The 22,747-nt window shown below is 48.7% G+C and overlaps 1 protein-coding gene and 1 pseudogene across 1 annotated transcript; one reads left to right on the top strand and one right to left on the bottom strand.

Moving 5' to 3' along the window:
• The first annotated feature begins 439 nt into the window (after positions 1-439).
• On the top strand, positions 440-5,791 carry IHH (indian hedgehog). The gene is made up of 3 exons (XM_006867821.1): positions 440-793; positions 3,184-3,445; positions 5,075-5,791. Exons 1-3 carry the CDS (start codon positions 482-484, stop codon positions 5,731-5,733), a joined length of 1,233 nt encoding a protein of 410 aa, XP_006867883.1. The 5' UTR covers positions 440-481; the 3' UTR covers positions 5,734-5,791.
• Positions 5,792-9,404: 3,613 nt separating this feature from the next.
• On the bottom strand, positions 9,405-9,810 carry LOC102836480 (annotated as a pseudogene).
• Between the last annotated feature and the right edge of the window lie 12,937 nt (positions 9,811-22,747).

Here is a 22,747-nt window from a genome sequence, read left to right as displayed (position 1 = left end):
GAGCCCGGATCTCTTCCATTTCCCCTCTCACTCGGCTCCGGGCCGCGCCGCAGACGGCAGCAGCTCCCGCTCCGCCCAAGCCGCCTGACCGCCGGGCCGGGACGCTAACCGCGGGGCCCACCAGCCTGCCGGCCGGCCAGCCCAACCCAGTCCGGCGGCCCGCAGCCCCGCCGCCCGCCGCCCCCCGCCGCCGCCGCGTTGCCAAAACAAACGGGCCGGCCTATTTATTGGCGGCCGGCGAGTCGGGCAGCTCAGAGTCGAGGCGCCGAGGGGGACAGCGCGCCGCCACCAGCCTGGGCCCTGGGCCCCCGCCCCGCATCTGAGTCCCACCGGCCCTGCGCCGCGCTGCGTAGCCCATGGCGCCCCCGCCTGGAGCCCCCCAGAGCCACTCCGTCGCCTGAGCCCGGCAGCGCGCCTATCGACCCGCCCACCCATCAGCTTGTCGGGCGCCCTGGCCGGCCGCTCGCCAGGCTCCCTGGTCATGTCTCCCGCCCGACTCTGGCCCCGCCTGCGGTTCTGTTTGCTCCTGCTGCTGCTGCTGGTGCCGGCGGCCGGCGGCTGCGGGCCGGGCCGGGTGGTGGGTAGCCGCCGGCGGCCGCCGCGCAAGCTCGTGCCGCTCGCCTACAAGCAGTTCAGCCCCAACGTGCCCGAGAAGACCCTGGGCGCCAGCGGGCGTTATGAAGGCAAGATCGCGCGCAGCTCGGAGCGCTTCAAGGAGCTCACCCCCAACTACAACCCCGACATCATCTTTAAGGACGAGGAAAACACGGGCGCCGACCGCCTCATGACCCAGGTGAGCGCGACCCGCCTCCCAGCGCGCCGCTGCCGAAGCACCGCCACCTGCCCGGCCCTACCCGCCCCCTGGCACCTTTTCTCGACTGCCTGACCTGCCTCCTGGCACTTGCCCCTCTCGCTAAGCCTGACTGCCTCTTGTCAGAGATGGACAGGCTAGGGGTCTTCTATCGGGGTGTTCGCGTCCCCAAGCCGACCGGAGTCTGCAAAAAGAGGCGTTCGCCGCCAAGTCCCGCAGCCCGGCAGGTTAGCGGCGTTCGCTCAGCCTCCGGCGTGTTATCAGCTCCGGTGAGAGGCGGCACCCTGAGGGATCTCGACCTGCTCCTTCTCGCCTCTGGGACCCACGCTGTCCCTCACGGCCTACCCCTTCGCGAAAATGCTCCCCTTCCATTTCGAAGCCGCTCGGCCCGGTGAGACGACGACGTTCGGGGCTCAGAAACCCCACGCCAGGCTGCCGCGCGTTTGTGATTCTCTGCGCTGTTCCCTCCAGGAGCACAGGGAGCGGGTCAGAGTTGTGTCTGTTAGGTCTGGGGTGAAATCGCCGCGGGGAACAATTGATCTGGGAGGCGGAGGTGGGAGAGGGAAGAACCCCACCAGCCCACGTGTCTGAGTGGTGCGGCTGCCGTTGAACGGTGGAGTGCTGGGCCCTTTAGGCCCTGGGACCGAACTTGGGAGACCCCTGGACTTGGCAGCGGGGACGGAAACATTGGAAGAGAGGGGCTTGGGATACCGGGAGAGGCAGGTAACAGGGCAGAATCTAGTCCTTGCGTTCTCGGAATAGGACCGACGTTCGAGCTGAGAAATGGTTACACAAAGTTCCCTCCGCATCCAGGTCTGGAGGGGAGGAGACCTACATCCCTTTCTTCTGGGGTCTTCCAGGGCTTCCCTATGAGGGACGGTGGCTTTCTAGGTCCTTTAGAAACAGCAGCTAGACCCCGGTCCTCAGCATGCGCCCTGGCGCCTGGGCTGGCCGGCCAGTGTCGGGGCCGAAGGTTGGCTGGTGGCCGGGCCGGGCTAGGCGCCGAGGAATGCAGATAAGGATCCGGGCCATCTGGGCAATCATTGACAGCGCGCGCCCCAGCTCTGGACCCAGGGAGGTGGGGGAAGGAGAGAGGGGCTGGGAGCTGGGGCCCTCTGGGCGGACATAGGTAGGGGGCTAACGACCTGGGGTCGAGAAGCAGGAAGGAACACGATGAACTCCTTCCCCAGAAGGGAGCGCCCTAGTCAGGCTGTGCCCAGGGGAGGACTGGGTGGGACTTGGGTTGTAGACTTTATTGGCTTCTGAGACGTCGAGTCCAAGGGTCTGTGGGGCCCCGGCTCCGCGGGTTAGGGGTAGACCAAGACTGGCTGCCTCCACTTGTCAGCAGGACACATCTCAGACACTGACTCATGGAAGGACCCCCTTTTCCCCGCAGGCCCAGGTCTTGCTCCTGAGCTACTCCCTTCTCCTCTCCGCCCTCCCCCCACATCCCCCAGGGTCGCTTGCTCATCTGGCCCCAGGCACGCGGGGAAGCGGCTAGGACAGATGGCCCCTCCCACCCTTCTCCCAGGGTGCAGCTCTACCCCCATTCCAAGTGAGACAGCGTGGGGTCAGCTCCTTAATTCACGGACTCGGTTTCTCGGGTCCCTTTTCATATATGGGTGGCGCGCCAGCTCAGAGGTGCCGAGGGCGCGGAGCTTGTCAATCTCGCGCGCGCGCCCCTTGCGGCGAGAGACGTTCGGTGTTGCACCTACCGGGCTGGCCAGGCACTAAACCCTTCCTTCACTAGCTCCCTTTGATTGACTAGTGTGCCCGGGAGTCGACCGGTTGGGAATCACAAGAAGGTCCAGCATGATTTTCTGTGGCTCCCAAAAGATCCAGGATGACCCGAGATACCCCGCTAAACGCATCCTTGGCGCAGCTGGAGCACTCTGCACCTGCCGCGCCTCCGGGACCCGGGGTCCCCCGGCCTCAGCCCTGAGGCTACGGTGACACCTACTGGGCAACTGGGGCCTTGCACGCCTAGCAGGCCAGCCGCGGGCTGTCGGCTCTAAAACAACCCCCTTCCTCAGGGCAGTGTGCGGGCCCTGGTACCTAGGCGAAGCCGAAGTGTGGGGCGCTCGAAAGTTGTAGCTTCGCCTCTGAAGGGACCGGTACCCGGAGCAGGAGAGAGAGCGCACACAAGGGAAGGGGAACTCCTCCTGTTCTAGAAGGGAGCCCACAGGGTGGTGACACGACGCGCCCTACAGATGTGGCGCCACCATGCGGTCTAGACCACCGGGGCGACTCGGATCTTAGAAAACCTTTCCGGTTTTCCAAGCCCACCTGGTGCGGTGGGAGAAACCCTAGCAAGGCTGCGCCCGCACCCCAATTGATTCCTCTTCTTCACTCCGCGCGCTTTCCTCTTGCAGCGCTGCAAGGACCGTCTGAACTCGTTGGCCATTTCCGTGATGAATCAGTGGCCGGGAGTGAAACTGCGAGTGACAGAGGGCTGGGACGAGGACGGCCACCACTCGGAGGAGTCGCTGCACTATGAGGGCCGCGCAGTGGACATTACCACGTCTGATCGCGACCGCAATAAGTACGGACTGCTGGCACGCTTGGCTGTGGAGGCCGGCTTTGACTGGGTGTATTACGAGTCCAAGGCCCACGTGCATTGTTCCGTCAAGTCCGGTGAGCCGACGCCAGGGGGCTGGGCCCGGGGCCGGGGCCGGGGCCGCAGGGCGTGGGCTGGCGGAGCAGGGCCTGCTGGGATCCGGAAGGTGAAGAGGCTGGGCGTGGCGTGGAGGCAGGGACCACAGGGAAGAGGACCTCAGGGATGCTCCGCTTCTCCTGACAGCCTGCTCATCCCAGGCCTGGTAGTGACAAGGCAGGAGCCTAGGGAGACAGGGCCCTGTCCCTGAATCTTTGTTGCTGACCTGGCCTGCCACAGAAGGTGCAAGACAGAGCAAGCTGCACACATGGAGGAAGCCAGGCTGCAGAGACACCTCCCCACCCCAGTGGGGTCCAGGGTGGGCCAGAGTCTAGCATGCCTCACCAGGAGCCTAGGAGTCCCAGAGGTTCAGACCCCAGCCCAGCTCAGGTCAGGCCTTTTAGGGCGCTATGTGCACTCCTTCCAGGGGCGCAGGCGTCCCCAGCTGCTCCTCCAGGGCCCCGAAGCTGGACACTTTGGGGCCAGAACAAACAGAGTGGACTCAATAAAGTGGACTTTCCCAGATTGGCCGCCTTGTTGATTAGAATTGGCTGGAGCTGGGGCCCCTCCTTTGGCGTCCTCCCATTAAGTCTCGTCAATGTCTTGGTCACCTGCATTGAATCCAGTCATGGTTGTGTCCCATGGATCCTACTTGACTCCTAGCTTGGCCTTGCCTGGCTTGTGGGCTCACTCCGCATACTGACCCCATGTAGTAATCGCACATACAGCCCTGGCACATGGAACCAGGCCTACTTTCTGGTACTCGTCAGCTGCCCTGGGCATCCAGTGGTGGTCCCACATGATCTGAAGCTACCTCTGACCTTTGCCCTAAGCATGTTCCTCACCAAGTTTATTTGCTTCAAGTTATATCAGCCCTTCATCTGCCACACTGACCTTGTACCAGCTCTCAGAATGGCCACTTCCACTCATTACTCCTGCCCCCAAACACTGATCTCCCTTTCAGCAGTTGATGCCACTGTGGCCTGTCCCCATACAAACGTGTTGACTGAAGATTGTGGTTGTGTGTGTCCAGGCCACTGACCATTCATTCACGCAACACTTCCTGTAAATCATTCTGTGCCCCACTGATTGGTCTTCCTCTGACTTCCATGTAGAATCACAGAAATCAGGGTGTCAGTCTGAGAAGGCAATTTGGGGGGAGTGTCTGAGCAAGAGGTGAGAAATATGGGGCATCTGGACTCCCAGAGAAACTAAGTCACCTCCTCATCCACGAGGCTACTGCCTTCCCTGTCCCAAGTCATAGTTGACCACTGCCTGACTCTGCCCACCATCTGGCGTTGGCTGTATGTCCCAACATGATCAGAATATGAGCAGATGGGGGCTTCACCTGGCTCCCAGGAGGCCTCTTTTCCTCTAACTCACTGGGTCTTGGCACCCTAACACACTCCTCTTAGTGGCAAAGGATTAGGAGAGAAGGAAAGCAGAAGGTTGCATTGGGGCTTCGTTGAGGGTATCAAGCTTTCATGGGAAGTGGTTAGGTTCAGGGCCTCAGGTATGGTGTGGGGAGCAAGTGGAGTTTGGGCTGGCCATGGGGGCATGGGAATCTGGGCTCCACAACAGTAATACCTTCGTGTCCCTTTTTCCCACAGAGCACTCTGCCGCAGCCAAGACAGGTGGCTGCTTTCCTGCTGGAGCCCAAGTGCGCCTAGAGAGCGGAGCACAGGTGGCCTTGTCAGCTGTGAGGCCAGGAGACCGAGTGTTGGCCATGGGGGAGGATGGGAGCCCCACCTTCAGTGACGTGCTCATTTTCCTGGACCGTGAGCCAGAGCAGCTGAGAACTTTCCAGGTCATCGAGACTCAGGACCCCCCACGCCGACTGTTGGTCACACCTGCCCACCTGCTCTTCATTGCCAACAATCACACAAAACCTGCGGCCCACTTCCGGGCCACCTTTGCCAGTCAAGTGCGGCCTGGCCAGTATGTGCTGGTAGCTGGGCTGCCAGGTCTGCAGCCTGCCCGAGTGGTAGCTGTCTCTACACACATGGCCCTTGGGGCCTATGCCCCACTCACGAGGCATGGGACATTGGTGGTGGAGGATGTGGTGGCCTCCTGCTTTGCAGCTGTAAATAACCACCACCTGGCTCAGTTGGCCTTTTGGCCCCTGCGACTGTTTCACAGCTTGGCGTGGGGCAGCCGGACCCTGAGTGAGGGTGTGCACTGGTACCCCCAGCTGCTCTACCGCCTGGGGCGACTCTTGCTGGAAGAGGGCAGCTTCCACCCACTGGGTGTGTCTGGGGCTGGGAGCTGAAAGGATCTCACCACTGCCCTCCTGGAACTGCCATACTAGGTCCGAAGACCACCTCCCAAGAGGGTGCTGGCCTTAGAGGGGACTGGTGGGGAAGCACTAGCTCCCGATGCGTCATTGAGACTTGATGGGGCAATGCCAGTGTCCTCCAGCCCTATCTTGGCTGGTGAAAGAGCTGCAAGCTGGACTGAGGGTGGGTGGGTCTGTTCTTCTATCATAGAGGTTGTAAGGTAGGCACATTGGGTGCCAACCCAGCCAGCCCTCACTATGAGTTTTCATGCCCTCCTTTCCTAACGGGGGGGGGGGGGCATTCCATCAATCTTAGGCCCCCGTAAGTGGGCTTGCACCTCAGTTAATGCTGCTAGATTCCCTGGGAACCAGTAAGGATAGCTGGCTGAACTCAATGCTGCCCAGAACCAAGAAGGCCACACATGGGACAGCCAGCCTGGCAATCCTGAAGAATGTCCTTCCTGTCTGGCCACACTCCTGGGGACACATCTAGAGACTGTTGCTGTCAGTGGACAGAGTTCTGGGTTCCAGCCAACGGGACCACAGTGCCAGGGGCCAAGGAGAGGGGATTGAATGTTCTTCCTGTCCAGGCTGAGCACCCTTTTCTGCTGAACCATGATCCCCATCCCCTCCTCCGGTCAGTCTCCTCCCCCCTTATTTATTGGCGCGGAGGAGGAAGCCCATGGGAGAACTTGGGGGATGTTTTGGTCTTTTCTTCCTTTTGTAATAAAATTATTTAAGTTGTTAGAACCATAGAGTCTAAGACACTGACTGGGACCAATACACAGATAGGTTGGCATCATGGTGGCTTTGTCAGGGGTTTGTTCCCCTCCTCAGTGACCAAGCTCACCTTCCCCCAAGGACAAATCCTCCAGAGCACCCACCCTCTCCTCAGGCTCTTTCTCACCCAGAAGCTCTGTAAAGTCCCAACAGAGAGCTGTATCGAGTGAGTGCCTGGCATGCTGTCACACCTCAGAGTTTGCTCTACAAATGGTTAGACTGGAGAGGTAATGGCAGTGGTGAATCCACAGTCACTTGAATCACCTGGAACCTACCCACTCTGCCCAGTAAAGCCTCAGGCCTGGGTTTCCTATTCTTCATTGTAGGTAATGGTGTTCATTATGATAAGATTGTATAGAATTCACATTTGTCTGTGGCCCATTCTAACTTCTTGACCAAGTCAGGAGCTCCTAATCTAGCAGTTCTCAGAAGCATGTGAGCAGGTAGTTTCAAAGTGATCCCTTGGCCCCATGCCCCGAGTTCTGCTTTGCTAGATACAGAGAAAAGAGTAAATAAAAGAGGAAGACCCCCAACAAGATGGATTGGCACAGTGGCGGTAGCAATGGACTCAAGCGTAACAGCAATTGTGAGAATGGCGCAGGACTTGGCAGTGTTTTGTTCTGTTGTGCATAGGGTCACTATGAGTCAGAATTGACTCAACAGCACCTAACAACAACAACAACAGATCCTGAATGAGACTCAGAAATTTATATGCGCAAACACCTCAGATATTGCAGATGATCCACGAACCTCACTAAGAGAAATACTGCTTAGTCTAGAGAAGGCTCAGTTCATTGCCAAGACACCATGATCTCTTTCTTCTCATCTTCTCAGCTTCTTTACCCCAAGGCAGGTTTTTCTGTGCTCCCTACAGGTCTGCTGCAGTTCCTAGAATCAGTGGTGTGCTAGAAATAGCTCACACCAGCTTGCAAGAGGCAGTTGTTAAAATTTCAGTCATTTTGTGAGCCAGTTGGCTCATATTGTTGGAAGTGTTTACATAATGGAAAGTGGCAAATGCTACAAATTAGAGATCTCTCTCGCACTCGAGAGCCAGTTGTTAAAGCATTTATGAACATGTCACATCCCCTTAAAAAGATTACTGGGTTAGGAATGGAAGTGGTGACAGACCCTTAGCCCCATCCTACTTCCATGAGGAAAACACCAGAGGAAGTGGCATTATCTGAAGTCTCTGTGTCACCTGGGGAAAATGACCTCATCATGAAAACAGTTCACGTTCAATGGGCACTGATCAGTGCTACCAGCAGCTCCACAGAGAAAAGATGAGGATTTCTGCTTCTGTAAAGATTTATAGCCTCAGCCTGTACTGGGTTGCTATGAGTCGGAACTGACTTGATGGCACATGGCCACCATTACGACAACCAATGCCTCAGAGCTGTGGCACAACAGTTCAAGCACTCAGCTGTTAACTGAATGGTTAGTGGTTTGAACCCATCAGCCACTCCCTGGGAAAAATATGTGGAGATCGAATTCTATAAAGATTTACAGCCTTGGAAACTCTATGGGGCAGTTCTACTCTGTCGTATAGGGTGGCTATGAATTGGAATTGACTGGATGGCAGTGAGTTTGGTTGGTTCTTGGAATTGGTATCTATCTGTCAGTTTTTTATACTATTGTTAAGTGCCGTCGAGTCGGCTCTGACTCATAGTGGCCCTGTATAAGGTTTTCTGAGGAGTGACTGGTGAGTCACGACCTTGTGGTTCAAACCAACCTTACAGTCCAGTGCTTATCCCACAACACTATTGTTGTTAAGTGCCATTGAGTCAGTTCTGACCCATAGTGAACCTGTATAGGGTTTATGAGGAGCAGCTGGTGAGCTTGAACTGCTGACCTTGCAGTTCAAGTTGACTTAACAGTCTAGCACATTAGCCCACAGTGTCACACCATGACACTCCTACAGCACCATGTTGTTGTTGTTAAGTGCCATCGAGTTGGTTCTGACCCATAGCCACCCTGTATAGGGCTTCCAAGGAGCAGCTGGTGAGCCTGAACCCGTGACCTTGTGGTTCAAACTGACTTTGCAGTCCAGCACATTTACCCACAGCGCCATACCAGGACTCCTACAGCACCATAGTGGTTTGTTTATTGTATGATATTGGAACTTATGCCACTGGTATTTCAAATGCCTCACCACTCATCTATCACTTTGTCATACTCTGGTGGCTTCTATGTTGCTGTGAGGTTGGAAGGTATGCCACAAGTATTTTAATACCAGCAGGGCCATCTGTGGTGGACAGGTTTCAATAGCGCATCCAAACTAAGATAGACTAGAAAAAGAAGAGGCAGATACCTTTAAATATTGTTGTTGTTATTAGATGCCATCGAGTTGGTACAGAGTCATAGCGACATTATGCACAGCAGAATGAAACACTGCCTGATCCTGGACCAACCTGACTACTGTTGCATGCTGGAGACCATCAATGTTGCCACTTGGCCAATCCATCTTATTGGGGGTCTTCCTCTTTGTCTCTGACCCTACACCTTACCAAACACGGTATTCTTCTCCAGGGACTGGTCCCTCCTGACAATATGTCTGAAGTATGAGAGACGAAGTTTGGCACTTCTTCTAATACAGATCTGTTGGTTCTTTTGGCAGCCCATGGCACTTTCAATATTCTCCTCCAACATCATAACTCAAAGGCATCAATTCTTCTGCAGTCTTCCTTATTCACTGTCCAACTTTTGCATGCATATGAGGTTACTGAAAATACCATGGCTTGCATCAGGCACACCTTAGTCCTCAAGCTGACATCATTTTTTTCTTTTTTTTCGGTTCGATGAAAGTGAAATTTTATTGAGGGCCCAGGGCCACAGGGCTCAGAAGAACCCCACTAGCAGGAGGCAGGGAAGCCAGCAGAGAGGGGTCCTTATTTGACCTTCTTCTTGGGGTGCAGGTTGTTGGTGTGGCCGCACTTCTTGCGGCAGTTCACAGCACAGGGGTGGAGGTGATCATAGCACCTGCTGCAGATCATCTTGTCATAGTTGTACTTCTGGGCGAGCTGGCACAGGGAAGGCTTGATGATGCCACCGCGCAGATACAGCACCAGGTGCAGGGTGGACTCTTTCTGGATGTTGTAGTCTGAGAGAGTGCGGCCATCCTCCAGCTGTTTGCTCACAAAAATCAGATGCTGCTGGTCAGGGGGTGATACCCTCCTTGTCTTGGAATTTGGCATTGACATTCTCAATGCTGTCACTGGGTTCCACCTCAAGAGTGATGGTCTTGCCTGTCAGGGTCTTCACAAAGAGCTGCATCTCTGTGTCTGCTGCTTGGCCGCCTTGCTCTCAAGCTGACAGCTTTGCTCTTCAATACTTTAAAAAGGTCTTGTGCAGCAGATTTGCCTAATGCAATACATCGTTTGATCTCTTGACTGCTGCTTCCATGAGATTTGATAGCTGATCCAAAAAGAATGAATTCCTTGGCAACTTCAATCATTTATCCATTGATAAGAATGTTGTTTATTGGTCCAGCGGTGAGGATTTTCGTTTTCTTTACATTGAGATGTAATCCATACCGAAGGCTGTGCTCTGATCTTCATCAGTAAATGTTTTAAGTCCTTCTCACTTTCAGTAAGCAAGGTTGTATCATCTGCATATCGCAGGTTGTTAATGAGTCTTCCTCCAATCCTGATGCCACGTTTTTCTTCATATAACCCAGTTTCTTGGATTATTTACTCAGCATACAGGTTGAATCAGTATGGTGAAAGAATACAACCCTGTCGCACACCTTTCTTAATTTTAAACCATTCAGTGTTCCCATGTTCTGTTCGAATAACTGCCTCTTGGTGCAGGTACAGATTCCTCATGAACACAATTAAGTGTTCTGAATATTCATACTTTCGCAATGTTGTCCATAGCTTGTCATGAGCTATACAACTGAAAGTCTTTGCGTAGTCAATAAAGCACAAGTAAACCTCTTTCTGATATTCTCTGCTTTCAGCCAAGATCCATCGGACATCAGCAATGATAGTAGCAGCCAAGAAATCAAACAACATATTGCATTAAGCAAATCTACTGCACAAGACCTCTTTAAAATGTTCAAGAACAAAGATGTCAGTTTCAGAACTAAAGTGAACCGGTGCCAATCCATGGTATTTTTAATAACCCCATATGCATGTGAACATTGGACAGTGAATAAAGAAGCCCACAGAAGAGTTGGTGCATTTGAGCTATGGTGTTGGAGGAGAATATTAAAAGTACCATGGATTGCCGAAAGAACAAACCAAGCTGTGCTAGAAGAAGTACAGCCAGTTGGTCATATTGTCAGGAGGGACCAGTCATTGGAGAAGGATATCATATTTGGTAAAATTGAGGGTAAGAGAAAAAGAGGAAACCCCCCAATGAGATGGATTTGCATAGTGACAGTAGCAACGGGTTCAAATGTAGTAACAATTGTGAGGTTGGCTCAGGACCAGACAGTGTTTTGTTCTATTGTGCATAGGGTCGTATGGGTCGGTATCAACTGGATGACCCCTAATAACAACTCATTTAATGTTCATAACAACTCCATGTGGTATGCACTTCATATTACCCTTTTCTAGATGAGAATACAAAAGCACAGGGAGGTTAAATGACAGAAGCAGGATTGGAACCCATGCAGTCTGCTTCTGGGTCTTTTATTTTTTGCCACAAGGCTTCTACTTTGATAAACCTGGGTCTTCACTGTAGCACACTCTCAGAAATTCAGGTCAGACTTACTGACCAGACTTGAAAGAACTAGAAGTCTAGGTACAGCGAGAAACACAAGTCATGGTCAAGATAGTCCTGTTCATTCATGTCTACATCCCCTCGCTGTAGACAATTTCACCAGGGAGCTCAAATGATAGCAGCAGTTATTAGTGAGAGTAGGTGCAGGAAGTGGATGGCTGTTGGGATTGTGGATCTGAGGCAGAGTGAGTAGAAAGGGAAAGCAAGGGAAAGACAGAGAAAGATAGACAGTGAGAGAGAAAGAGTAAGTGAGAAGGAGAGTTCGATAGCACCTCTCCTGCCATGGGGGTATTTCTTGCCTCTCCTAATGGGTTAAGCACACTCTGTCCTACAGACATAGAGCTATTTGGCATCCCTAGATCTTCCATCCCTGGAGCTACACAGTACACATTCCTTTTTCAGACAGAGAAGACTGAAATGATTCAACAAAATGTCTTTTATAATTTCAATCCAGCCAGACCCTCAAAAGACCAACCTCAGGCTGGGGACTTGCAGCTTTTCTGGGGGTGCTGGGACCAGACCTTAGAGGGGAGGGAATGAGAGTGGGGAGTCAAGGAGAGAGACAACTGGAAAATCATCGTACCTACCTTCCCTGCAGTGTGATGGTTCCCACCAATCCCACCAGAACCACTCACTCCCTGGTTTCTGACACTCTCCAGGCACAGAGGAAGGTCAAGTATACTGCCCCAGCCCAGTGTTATCTTTCCTTTTGATTCCAACCAAGCTCCAGCCCCCAAAGCTGCTTCATTCACAGTGTGATCTATAGTAACTGCTCAGTTCATGCTTACTGGGCACCCCTCTGTGTCAGGCACTGAGCTGAAGTGGGAAAGAGGAAGTCTAGACCTCAATCAACTTCTAGGTATGTAGAGAGAAGTATGGGGATCCAGAGATGTCCACACTATGTGACAAATGTTGTGACTGACATACTCAAAGGGGCTGTAAGAGATCCACGGAGAAATTGATAACTATGAGTGAGGGTGCTACAATTCAGGCAAAGAGGAGCTGGCCTGGTAGGTATGTGGAAGTCAGGACTCAGGCTAGGAGCACAGCAAACGCACATATTTGGAGGATTGAGTAAGATTGGGGCACTGGAAACCACCGCCACCTTAACATTGTAAATCTCTCCAGGGGCTGTGGTAGAGAGGTGGGCAGGAGTTAGACAAAACAGAGCCTTCACTCTAAATATTTGGACTTTATCCTGAGGACCTAGGGAATGCCTTGACCTTGGAGGGTTTGAAGCAGAGACGTCTCACTACCAGATTGTCTCAGAAGGCTCATGGCTACAGTCTGGAGGACAGGGTATAAGAGGCAGCAGTGAGGGCAGGGAGTTCATTGGGGTAAGACAAGTTGGTGACCTGGATTGGGGAAGTGGCAGTGGAGTCAGGATGGTGATGGATCATAGCCATTTAGGCAGTAGTATGACCACGACTTGATTTGAAGCTAGGTTGAATGAGCAGTGAGAGAAAAGAAAAGGCACAAGATCCAACCATCATTTCAGCACTCTTGACCTTGGCCATTCTCTGCACTTGTGCCTGCATTTGTAAGGTTAATGTCCTGGGTTTTCCAACACAAACATCCTCTTGCCTCTTTTCCCAAGGCTGGTCCACCTGGGTTCAAAAGTCCTTTCAGGCTTTTTCTCTCTCTGCCTGCCACTCCCATCCCCACCCCACTACACATGGGGAGGAGACTCAGAATAACATCTTCAATAAGGCAAAGACCTAAGTCCACAATCTGCAGGGAGAACCAGAGATAGCAACCCCTGGAAGGTGGAGGTTCCAGAGACAAAGCGAGGGAAGCTCCTGTCCATGAGGCTTACAGACCATCTCAGCCAATTGTCCTTTATCCAAGGGGGCCACTGTGCCAGGTGCACCTCTGTAAGCTATCCCTACAGCCTTCTCCCTCTTGTTTATAAAGACCCATCAGTACTAGGTTTGGCTCTTGAAAGCCTATGCCATAACCTCTCCCTCCCCCCTCCCCCCAACCACATCATCTCTTATCCTTTAGTGAGTGGGAGGGGTAAAAACGAACTCAACACTTCTTTAGGCAGTTCAGCCTGCAGTTAGGACATACGCCCCCTCCCCCCACCCCCATCGTGTGGGAACCAGAAATAGACCTCTTTCCATTGAAATATAGCAAAAATGTTCTCCTCAGGGAGATCCAACTAGCAAAATTTCTTGCTCAGGCCTTAAGTACAGGCAGGCTAGAGACCAGCACCATATACAGTGCACAACCTATATAACCGTAAACATCAGCTCTGATGATTCTGCAAATTCTGCGGGTTCTGGGCTTTTGCCTGGCTCAGCCGACTTTACCGTGGTGTCTCAGTACAGTGTAATACAGGAGGGAGGACAGAACCGCCCTCTAGGGGCATGATACAATGACAAGGGTCTTCCTGGAGGTGCCTTCAGGGGCGTGAGTGACTTGGGTAAAGGGTATGTGGACGGAGCGTGTGCAAACGCGCAGGTGGAGAAATGCCGGGTCACTTCAATGACTGGGAATCAGTGTGGCAAGAGCTACAGCGCCAGGATGAAAAGACTGTGAAAGGGGGCGGGGTAGGAGGCAGACCCTGTGCCCCTAGGGAGGGGTGGAGCTGAGGGTCTTGTAGGAGGTGCCCAGGCCAGATGCGTCCCCAAAATGGTCAGACACAAGGAATCGAGAACCCGAGGAGGAGTACAGACCCTGTTCCCCACCTTGGGGGTGCCCCCGCCAAACTCTCTGGCAGAGTTTGACTACTCCACCTTCTGCCTTCTGCACCTTGGGCAGCTGCACCACCTGGGACTCGGCTCAAAGGCCCGCGCCCAGCCCTGCTCTCAAAGCGTCTTTGTTCCAGGGGCCCAGTTGTGGAGGGCTCTGATAAGACCCGTTTGGGCCCCATAGCAACCCCACCTTCCTAAGCCACACCTTTCAGCTTCGCACGCATGCTAGGTCCTCCCCAGCTGATTTAAATCCTTGCATTCTGTTTAAGTCCTCTCTAATTCACATGGGGAAGCAAGCTGGAGCATTACTATCTCTATGTCAGAGATAAACAAACGAAGACTCTATAATGGAAATTGACTTACCTGGTCTTTTCTTCCGCAATCAGGGCCTGAAATTAACCAAACATGCAATTAAGATGCATTCACCATTACTGGTGATTAGAAAATATGACCTTGATGACAGAGACTATGCTGGAGATGGCATGATAGAATTTTGAAAGACCAATGACTTATTCAATTCATCATTACTGGTGATTAGAAAATATAACAGCTACCTGCTTTTACCTTTTTTTCCAACAAAGTAAACAGCGACTGTACACTTGGGCCTCATTAGGTGGAATACTCAGGATCAAACTGACTTACATCTGTGGGAAAAGGTGATGGAGAAGCTCAATGTCATGAGTAGAACAAGTCCAGGGGCTGAACTGAGAAACAGACCATCAATTTCTCATATGCAAGTTCAAATTGAAGCTGAAGAAAATTATAACAAATTCACAAGAGCCAAAGTACAACCGTAAGTATATTCCACCTGAATTTGGAGACCATCTCAAACATAGATTGCATGTATTGACCAGATGAGTTGTGGGATGGCATCAAGAACATTACACATAAAGAAAGCAAAAGGTCATGAAAAAGAAACAAAACGTCAAAATGGATGTTATAAGAGACTCTGAAACTTGCTCTTGAAGGTAGAGAAGCTAAAGTGACTGAAAGACATGATGAAGTGAAAGAGTTGAATATAAGATTTCAAAGGGCAGATCAAGAAGACAAAGTTAAATATTATAATGACATGTGCAAAGACCTGGAGTTAGAAAACCAACATGGAAGAGCACACTAAGCATTTCTCAAGCTGCAAGTACCAAAGAATAAATACAAGCTTCAGATTGAAATATTGAAGGATTCTATGGGAGTAGATATTGAATGATGAAGGAAGTATAAAGGGAAGATGGAAGAAATACATACAGGCACTGTACCAAAAAGATTTGTTGACAGTCAACCATTTCAGGAGGTAGCATATGGTCAAGACTGATGGTATTGAAGGAAGAAGTCCAAGCGGTACTGAAAGTATTGGCAAAAAACAAGCCTCCAGGAACTGAAAGAATACCAACTGATATGTTTCAAGAAATGGATGCAACATTAAAAGCACTCACTTGCCAAGAATTTGGAAGACAGCTACCTGCTCAACTGACTAGAAGAGATCCATATTTGTGCCCATCCTAAAGAAAAGTGCTCAACACCATGTGAAAATTACTAAATAGTATCATTAATATCATACACAAGTAAAAATTAGCAGAAGATAATTAAAAAACAGATGCAGTAGTACATCAACAGGTAATTGCCAGAAATTCAAACTGGATTCAGAAGAGAACACCGTGGAATGAGGGTTATCACTTGTGTCAGATGGATCTTGATTGAAAGAACCAGAAAGATATTTCATCTTTCATTGACTGTACAGAATGTTTCATTGACTGTGCAGAAGCATTTGACTATGTGGATCATAACAAGTTATGGATAACATTGTGAAAAATGGGATTTTCAGGACACTTAATTGTGTCCATGAGGAACATATACATAGACCAAGAGACAATCATGCCAAACAAAAAAAGGAATGGTTTAAAAATCAGGAAAGATGTGTGTTGTATTCCTTCAATATACTCATTCACTCTGTATGCTGGGCAAATAATCTGAAAAGCTGGACTATATGAAGAAGAATGTAGCATTTGGATTGGAGGAAGACTCATTAACAACCTGTGATATGCAGAAGATCCTTACTGAAAGCCAAGAGAACTTGAATCTATTGATGAAGATTAAAGACTACAGCCTCCAGCATGGATTACACCTCAACATAAAGAAAACAAAAATCTTCACAACTGAATCATAAGTAAAATATTGAAGTTGTCAAGGATTTCCTTTAACTTGGATCCAAAATTAATGTCCATGTAAGAAGCACTCAAGAAATCTAATGACCTATTATAATGGATAAATCTGCTGCAAAAGACCTCTTAAAGTGTTAAAAAGCAAAGACTTCAAGGACTAAGGTGTGCCTAACCCAAGCCATGGTATTTTCAATCACCTTACATGTATGTTAAAGATGGACAATGAATAAAGAAGACCAAAGAAGAATGGATTGCTTTGAATTATGGTGTTGACAAAAAATATTGAATATACAAGAGTAAGCCTTTATCCTCACTCTGGTTATATACATCACCCATCCATGTCCATGGCTGATGACAACATTGAGCATGTACATGACATGATTCTGTCGAATAGATGTGTGGCAGTGGGTTATGTGGCACATCATTTGCAAATCAGCAATGGCTATGGCTATGAAATAATCCATGACAGACTTGGGTTTTGAAAAGTTTGTGTAAGATGGGTACTGAACAAACTCACAGAAGAGCATAAACAGAAATATTTGGACATCTGCAAACAAAATTTGTATTGATACTTGAAGGAAAGTAAAAGTTTCTTTAAAAAAATCGTTACTGGTGACAAGACATAGATTCATCACTTTGAGCCTGAGAGTAAACAGCAGAGTATGGGATGGAAACATCCTCAAGCGCCAGCCAAAAAAAGTTCAGAAGTCAACTATCAGATGGAAAATTGATCATTACAGTTTTCTGGGATTCTCAAGGACCAATATTGGAACACTATCAGGAAAAAGGTTCAACAATCAATAGTGCTTGTTACAGTGAGATGCTCACTGAAGAGCTGAAGTCTAAACTTCGGATTACATGCAAAGAACTGCTATCTAAGGACCTTGTGATCTTGCATGACAAAGACATACATACATCTCTGTCCACACCATTGACACTCTGCAAAAACGTCATTTTGAAGTGTTAAAGCATCTTCCCTGTGGGCTGATTGGTTTGAAGTTCAGGGAGATGAACTCTCAAGCCCAAGAACACTGACCTAATCATTGGGGGGCTAGAGTTCAGAATGAAGCATCCATCTGATCTGAAGGAGGGGGAGGTGTGCAAGAACTCCCAAACTTGCAGATAGTACCCATTTGACCTAGCTTGGATGGCTTGCCAATTAGAATTCGACCAGCTGAAGATAAAGAAGTATGATACAGGGAGCAAGCATAAATTGCTACAACTTGATCAACTGGACCTTTGCTTATGGATGAAACTGCCCAAAATTCCAACCGAATAGGGAATGATTCTTCATATCAAGGATCAAGCATGCCTCCTCAGTACACTTGGTTAGTAGGGACAGGCAACTTAGTCTCTGGCTATCCAAACCTGAGGACTATAACGGTCCAAACTGGCTACCTTACAAGCTTTCATGAGGGTGCTTAAAATGAGAGGAGTAAGACAGAAACCCTACTGAATAGTTCTCCTCATGTTTAGATGGGTCTAGTGATGAGGGGATAGGATTTTATGATTCAATTGTGAATAATTGTTATTATGTCAAATAGTGATTGTCACAGCTATAAATGTAAAAGAGCAGTTAATCTGTCATTTCAGTAACAGAGGATCCTAGGACCATCAAGAAGGAAGAGCATGAGAGGAGTGAGGGATCCTAACCAGAGAAGCAATGACAACAGAGATGGTGGTAGAGGCGATGGCATAGAGAGACAGAGTAGCAGAGGACTATGGGCCCATGGACCAAGAAAGCCAGTATTCATGTGGGCAGGAGACTGGCTTGCAAAATGTGCCCTTTGGATATTTAATAGAATATATATTTTCAGTGTGGTAGGTGTACATCAAAAAGAAAAAGGTAATAGAGGCAAATACTGTTGGCTGAGAGTGCATGGAGGTGATTGTAATTATTACAATGATTTGCTGAATGTAAAACTGATGATTACCCCCATAAACCTTCACTCATTCAATTCACAATAATAAAAGACTTTGTCTCATGTACTTTGGACATGTTATCAGGAGGGACTAGTCCCTGGAGAAGAGCATCATACTTGGTAAAATAGAAGGTCAGTGAAAATGAGAAAGACCCTCAACAAGAAGGAATGAAACAGTGACTGCAACAGTGGGCTCAAAGCAATGGCTTTCAATGGTTGTGAGGATGGTGCAGGACTGGGCAGTGTTTTGTGCTGTTGTTCATAGGATTGCTATGAGCAAAACCAACTCAAAGGCACTTAATAGCAACAACAATGTATGGGCTAAACGTGCTAGGTGTTCTATTTACATTATCTTTTAAAATCATAACAGCCTGTGGAATGAGGGTGGTCTTAATTCCTACTTTACAGATAAAGAAATTCGGCACCTATCTGTCAGCAACTGTATGCGAGACCAAAGCAAAAGATTGCAACAATGTTCTGTTGTGATCCTTAAGGTTTCCACTGGCTAATTTTCAGAAATAGATCACCAGGCTGTTTTTCCTAGTTTCTTAGTCTGGAAGCTCCGCTGATATTGATCAACTGTGGTTGATCCTGCTGGCATTTGTCACCAGAATGGATCAATATCTGAAGGAGGATATGCTGAATTCTGTACAGATATGTTGTTTTTGCCCTTGAGTTGGTTCCAACTCAAACCTCTATATGGTTTCCAAGTCCTGGTATGGCACTGTGGAATAAAGCACTGACCCATAGGTCTGTTTGAACCACAAGGTTGGAGGTTCAAAACTCACCAGACACTCCTTATAAACCCTATACAGGGTTGGAACCAACTCTATGGCACTTAACAAGAACAACATAGAGTTTCCAGAGTGGCTGGTGTGTTTGAATGACTGACCTTTTAGTCAGTTAGCAGTCCATTGCCTGTCATCCTAGTGTGCCACATCATTTATAGTAGGATTTATACCACATATTTGGGGGGGGGCAGAATTCAATCATTAACAATCTAATTTAGTTCATACTCTGGTCTGAGTGGGTCAGGAAAGAACACAGAAGGTTGGAGAAAAGGGTGAAGCCTAGGATAGACCAGTCTGTGTGAGCTGTCCATGGTGCTGATCACAGGTTAGGTGTTGGAGAACCCACAGAAGATGATCTAGGAAAGAGAGCTGAGAACTAGCACAGAGAAGCACTACTGTACAGACTAGAAAGAAATGATCAGTTAAATGTGATGCCAGCTCCTCCACCAGTGAGGAGAAGTTAAGAGGGCTAGAGAATTTAAGTTCTAGTGTGAAATAAATAAACATGTATATGGTAACCAGGGAGCAATGGATTTGCCCTCAGGTCTGACTTCTAACCAGTACATCCAGTATAGCTATGTTGTTGTTGTTAAGTACCGTGGAGTCAATTCTGACTCATAGTGACCCTGCACAGGGTTTCCGAGGCTGTAAATCTTTACAGGAACAGAACGCTTCATCTTTCTCCCATGGAGCGGCTGGTAGTTTTGAACTGCTGACCTTAAGGTTTGCAGCACGATTCGTAACCACTATGCTACCAGAGCTCCTTCACTGGGTATTAAAACCTGGAAATACTTTGGTAAACAGTCATTGACTAATCCCTCTACTGCTATGGCTGCTCTCTCAATCCCTTTCTCCCTGCTTTCTTCCTTCTCCTCCCCCTGCACTGGCTTCCTCAGGATCCAACAACTAAAGGGTTAATGTCTGAAAGTAGGGACTTCCAGGATTTTTTGTGGCTTTATTGTTTGTTGTTGCTAAGTGCCATTGAGTTAGTTCTGACTCATAGCGACCCTGTATAGAGTTTCTGAGGAGCATCTGGTGAACTTGAACCACTGACTTTGTGATTGAAGCCGATCTTGAAGTCCACTGTTCAACCTGCAGTAACACACCAGAACTTGTTGGCTCTAAGACCAGCTAATATCCATTTTTATCGGTCAGTGCCCATACCTCATTAATTCAATATTTTGGATACCGTACTGCTAATTAAAACACTAGACTGCTAACTTAAAGGTCGGTGATTGAAACCCATCAGCCACTCCTGTTTTTCCCATTTTACAGATAAGGAAAGTGACATTTCTGGGAGATTTAAGAATTTGATTCAAGTTGCTGAGCAAGTAAATGCTAGAAACATGTCTTAGTTTCCTAGGATTGTCATAACAAAATACACCAAGCCAGGTGGTTATAAGAACAGAACTTTATTGTCATGCAGTTCTGGAGGCTAAAGTCCAAATCAGGGTATCTGTCACGTTGACTCCTTCTGAGGACTCTGAGAGAGGAACTGTTCCAGATCTCTCTCCTAGCTTCTGGTGGTTCCTGAAAATCCTGAACATTCCTTGACTTGCAGATATATCTTCATATGATATCTGCCCCCTATGTGTCTCTGTGTCTGGTCTCCCCTCTCATAAGACACCACTTAAATGGGATTAGAACCCATTCTATTTCATATGACCTCATGTTAACATGCCAAGAGACCCTACTTCCAAACAAGGTCACATTAACAATTGCAGGAGGTTAGGACTTCAATACATATTTTCTGGATGACATATTCAATCCATAACAAATCACTACTACTTGAACTTGAGTCCTATGAGACAAAATCCCAATCCTATTTCCCTCTATACTTCTACTGCTGACTTGTGGATCATTCTGCCTTGTTGTAGAGACAATGATTAGAGAGGAAAAGTTATCTATGAAGGCTAGGCTGGCACAGGACACTTAGAAAATGCTATGGGAGGTCCCAGGGAAGATAGAATCTTTCCTTGAATTCTTTTGTCAGATGATAGTCTACCTCCAATCCTTTGCCAGCACTTTAAGACCAGAGTAGCCACTGATCGCTCAGTACTTCCCCCATCCCACTCCCTGTAGCTGCAGGAGGCCATGAGGCCTCAGCTTAGAGAGTACCCCATGCTTGCTCCTAGGTCCAGCCCTGAACTACCCCAGTACTCTTAGCTGTAGTCTGAACTCATTCTACACCGTTACCTCAGCAGGCTGGACTTAAAGACTTGCTCCACTCATCTCTGAGGTCAGGAGTTTCTGTGTGTGTGTGTGTGTGGAGGGGGGTCTGCAACATAATTGCAGACCTGATTTCAAAATGAACACTCAAAATGAGGTCAAGATGAAGGAAGGTGAAGAGAGTGTGTCCCAAATGCTGGAGATGGATTGACTTGCCAGCTGGACAGCATATCGCCCCAGTGTTTTCTTTTGCTTTTATTCATCCCAGACCAGCAAGACAGCCTCTGTATTGAAGAAAACAAAGAAGGTGTGTGTGAAAAAAAACCTTCCCATAGTTTCAGTGTGCAGCAGAGGCAGTGGGAAGGAACACTAGCAGAAGGTTGAGGGATTCATTTACAGGGACCTGCAAGGTGGCTGGTTCAAGCTCACCAGCTGCCCCTTGGAAACCCATAGGGTCGCTGTGGGTTGGAATTGACTAGATGGCACTTAACAACAACCTGGTTAGGGAGTGGCCTTCATGTGTGCGTGTGTGACTAACCTTTGCTGATTGCCTGCCAAGTACCAAACTATACACATGCTTGCTCACTTGATCTTCACACCTACCTTTTGATAATTATCCCTAGGTAGAAGATAAGAAAACTGAGGTTCAGAAAGATCATGTGATGTGCCCAAGGTCACAAAACCAGAATTAGTCAGGTCTGCCTGATTTTCTAGGCTAGAGTCTTCTCTATTTAGTCCATGATACCTGGGGGTGGAATGGGAAGTCTAGAAAAGGATTTGTATGTGCATCTGTGTGTGTGAGGAGGCCATAAAAAGGTTGTGGGAAAATTCCATTGTCTTCTAATTCAATTTTTCCGTCTGCCCTTCCCTTGTCCTCCCTTTCTCCCACATCAGTTCCCTAATCATTTTCCACTCTTGTTTTTGTTTTGTGTGAAGGTTTTTTTGAGTGAAGGTTTACTGACAAGATCACCACTTTTACATTCAATAAACCACACACTTTGTTTCATCTCAATGATTGCAATCCCCTCCCTGCAACAACAGTTATCCCATTTCCTCCCTATGCTTCCTATTTCCAGTCCACACATCTTTCCATCCTTCTCAATGTTGTCTTTAAGTAAATATTACCCTTTCAATCTTGAATGGCTGACCATTCCATGGTAAGCATACCTTACTGGTGTTGTTGTCCACACTATATACCTATTTACCTTGGCTGAAAACTGAACCACAAGGGTGGTTCAGACCTGAAAAAATGACCGAGGGCCATAGTCTTGGGTTCCTCATGCCTCTTTCTGTCCACTAAGCCTGATCGGTTTTGTAATTTTGAGTTTTGTTCCACATTTTCTAGGACCTTCTAGTGTGACCCCTTTCAGCACAGTTGGTAGTGGTAGCTAGGCACCATTTAGTTCTTCTGGTCTCAGGGCTGTGGAGACTGATGTTCATGTGTGCCATAAGTCCACTGAAATGATTGATTCTAAACGTCTTCAATTTTCATCTCACTTTTCTCCACAAAGAGAAAAAGAGACCAATAGCTACACCTTCTTGTTATTAAGTGCCACCAAGTCAGCTCTGACTCATAGTGACCCTGTATAAGGTTTCCGAAGAGCAACTGGTGAGCTTGAACCACTGACCCTGCAAAGTTGTTTGATCTGCAAGGTCTGCAGTTCAAGCTCACCAGCTGCTCCTCGGAAACCCTATACATGGTCGCTATGGGTTGGAATTGAGTTACACCTTGTTGTTGTTGTTACATGCCTTGGAGTCAGTTCCAACTCATA

The sequence above is a fragment of the Chrysochloris asiatica genome, unplaced genomic scaffold (assembly GCF_000296735.1).
Source record: "Chrysochloris asiatica unplaced genomic scaffold, ChrAsi1.0 scaffold00110, whole genome shotgun sequence".
Taxonomy (NCBI): Eukaryota; Metazoa; Chordata; class Mammalia; order Afrosoricida; family Chrysochloridae; genus Chrysochloris; species Chrysochloris asiatica.
Note: the sequence above shows the minus strand (reverse complement) of the source record. Positions and strands in the feature narration are given on the sequence as shown.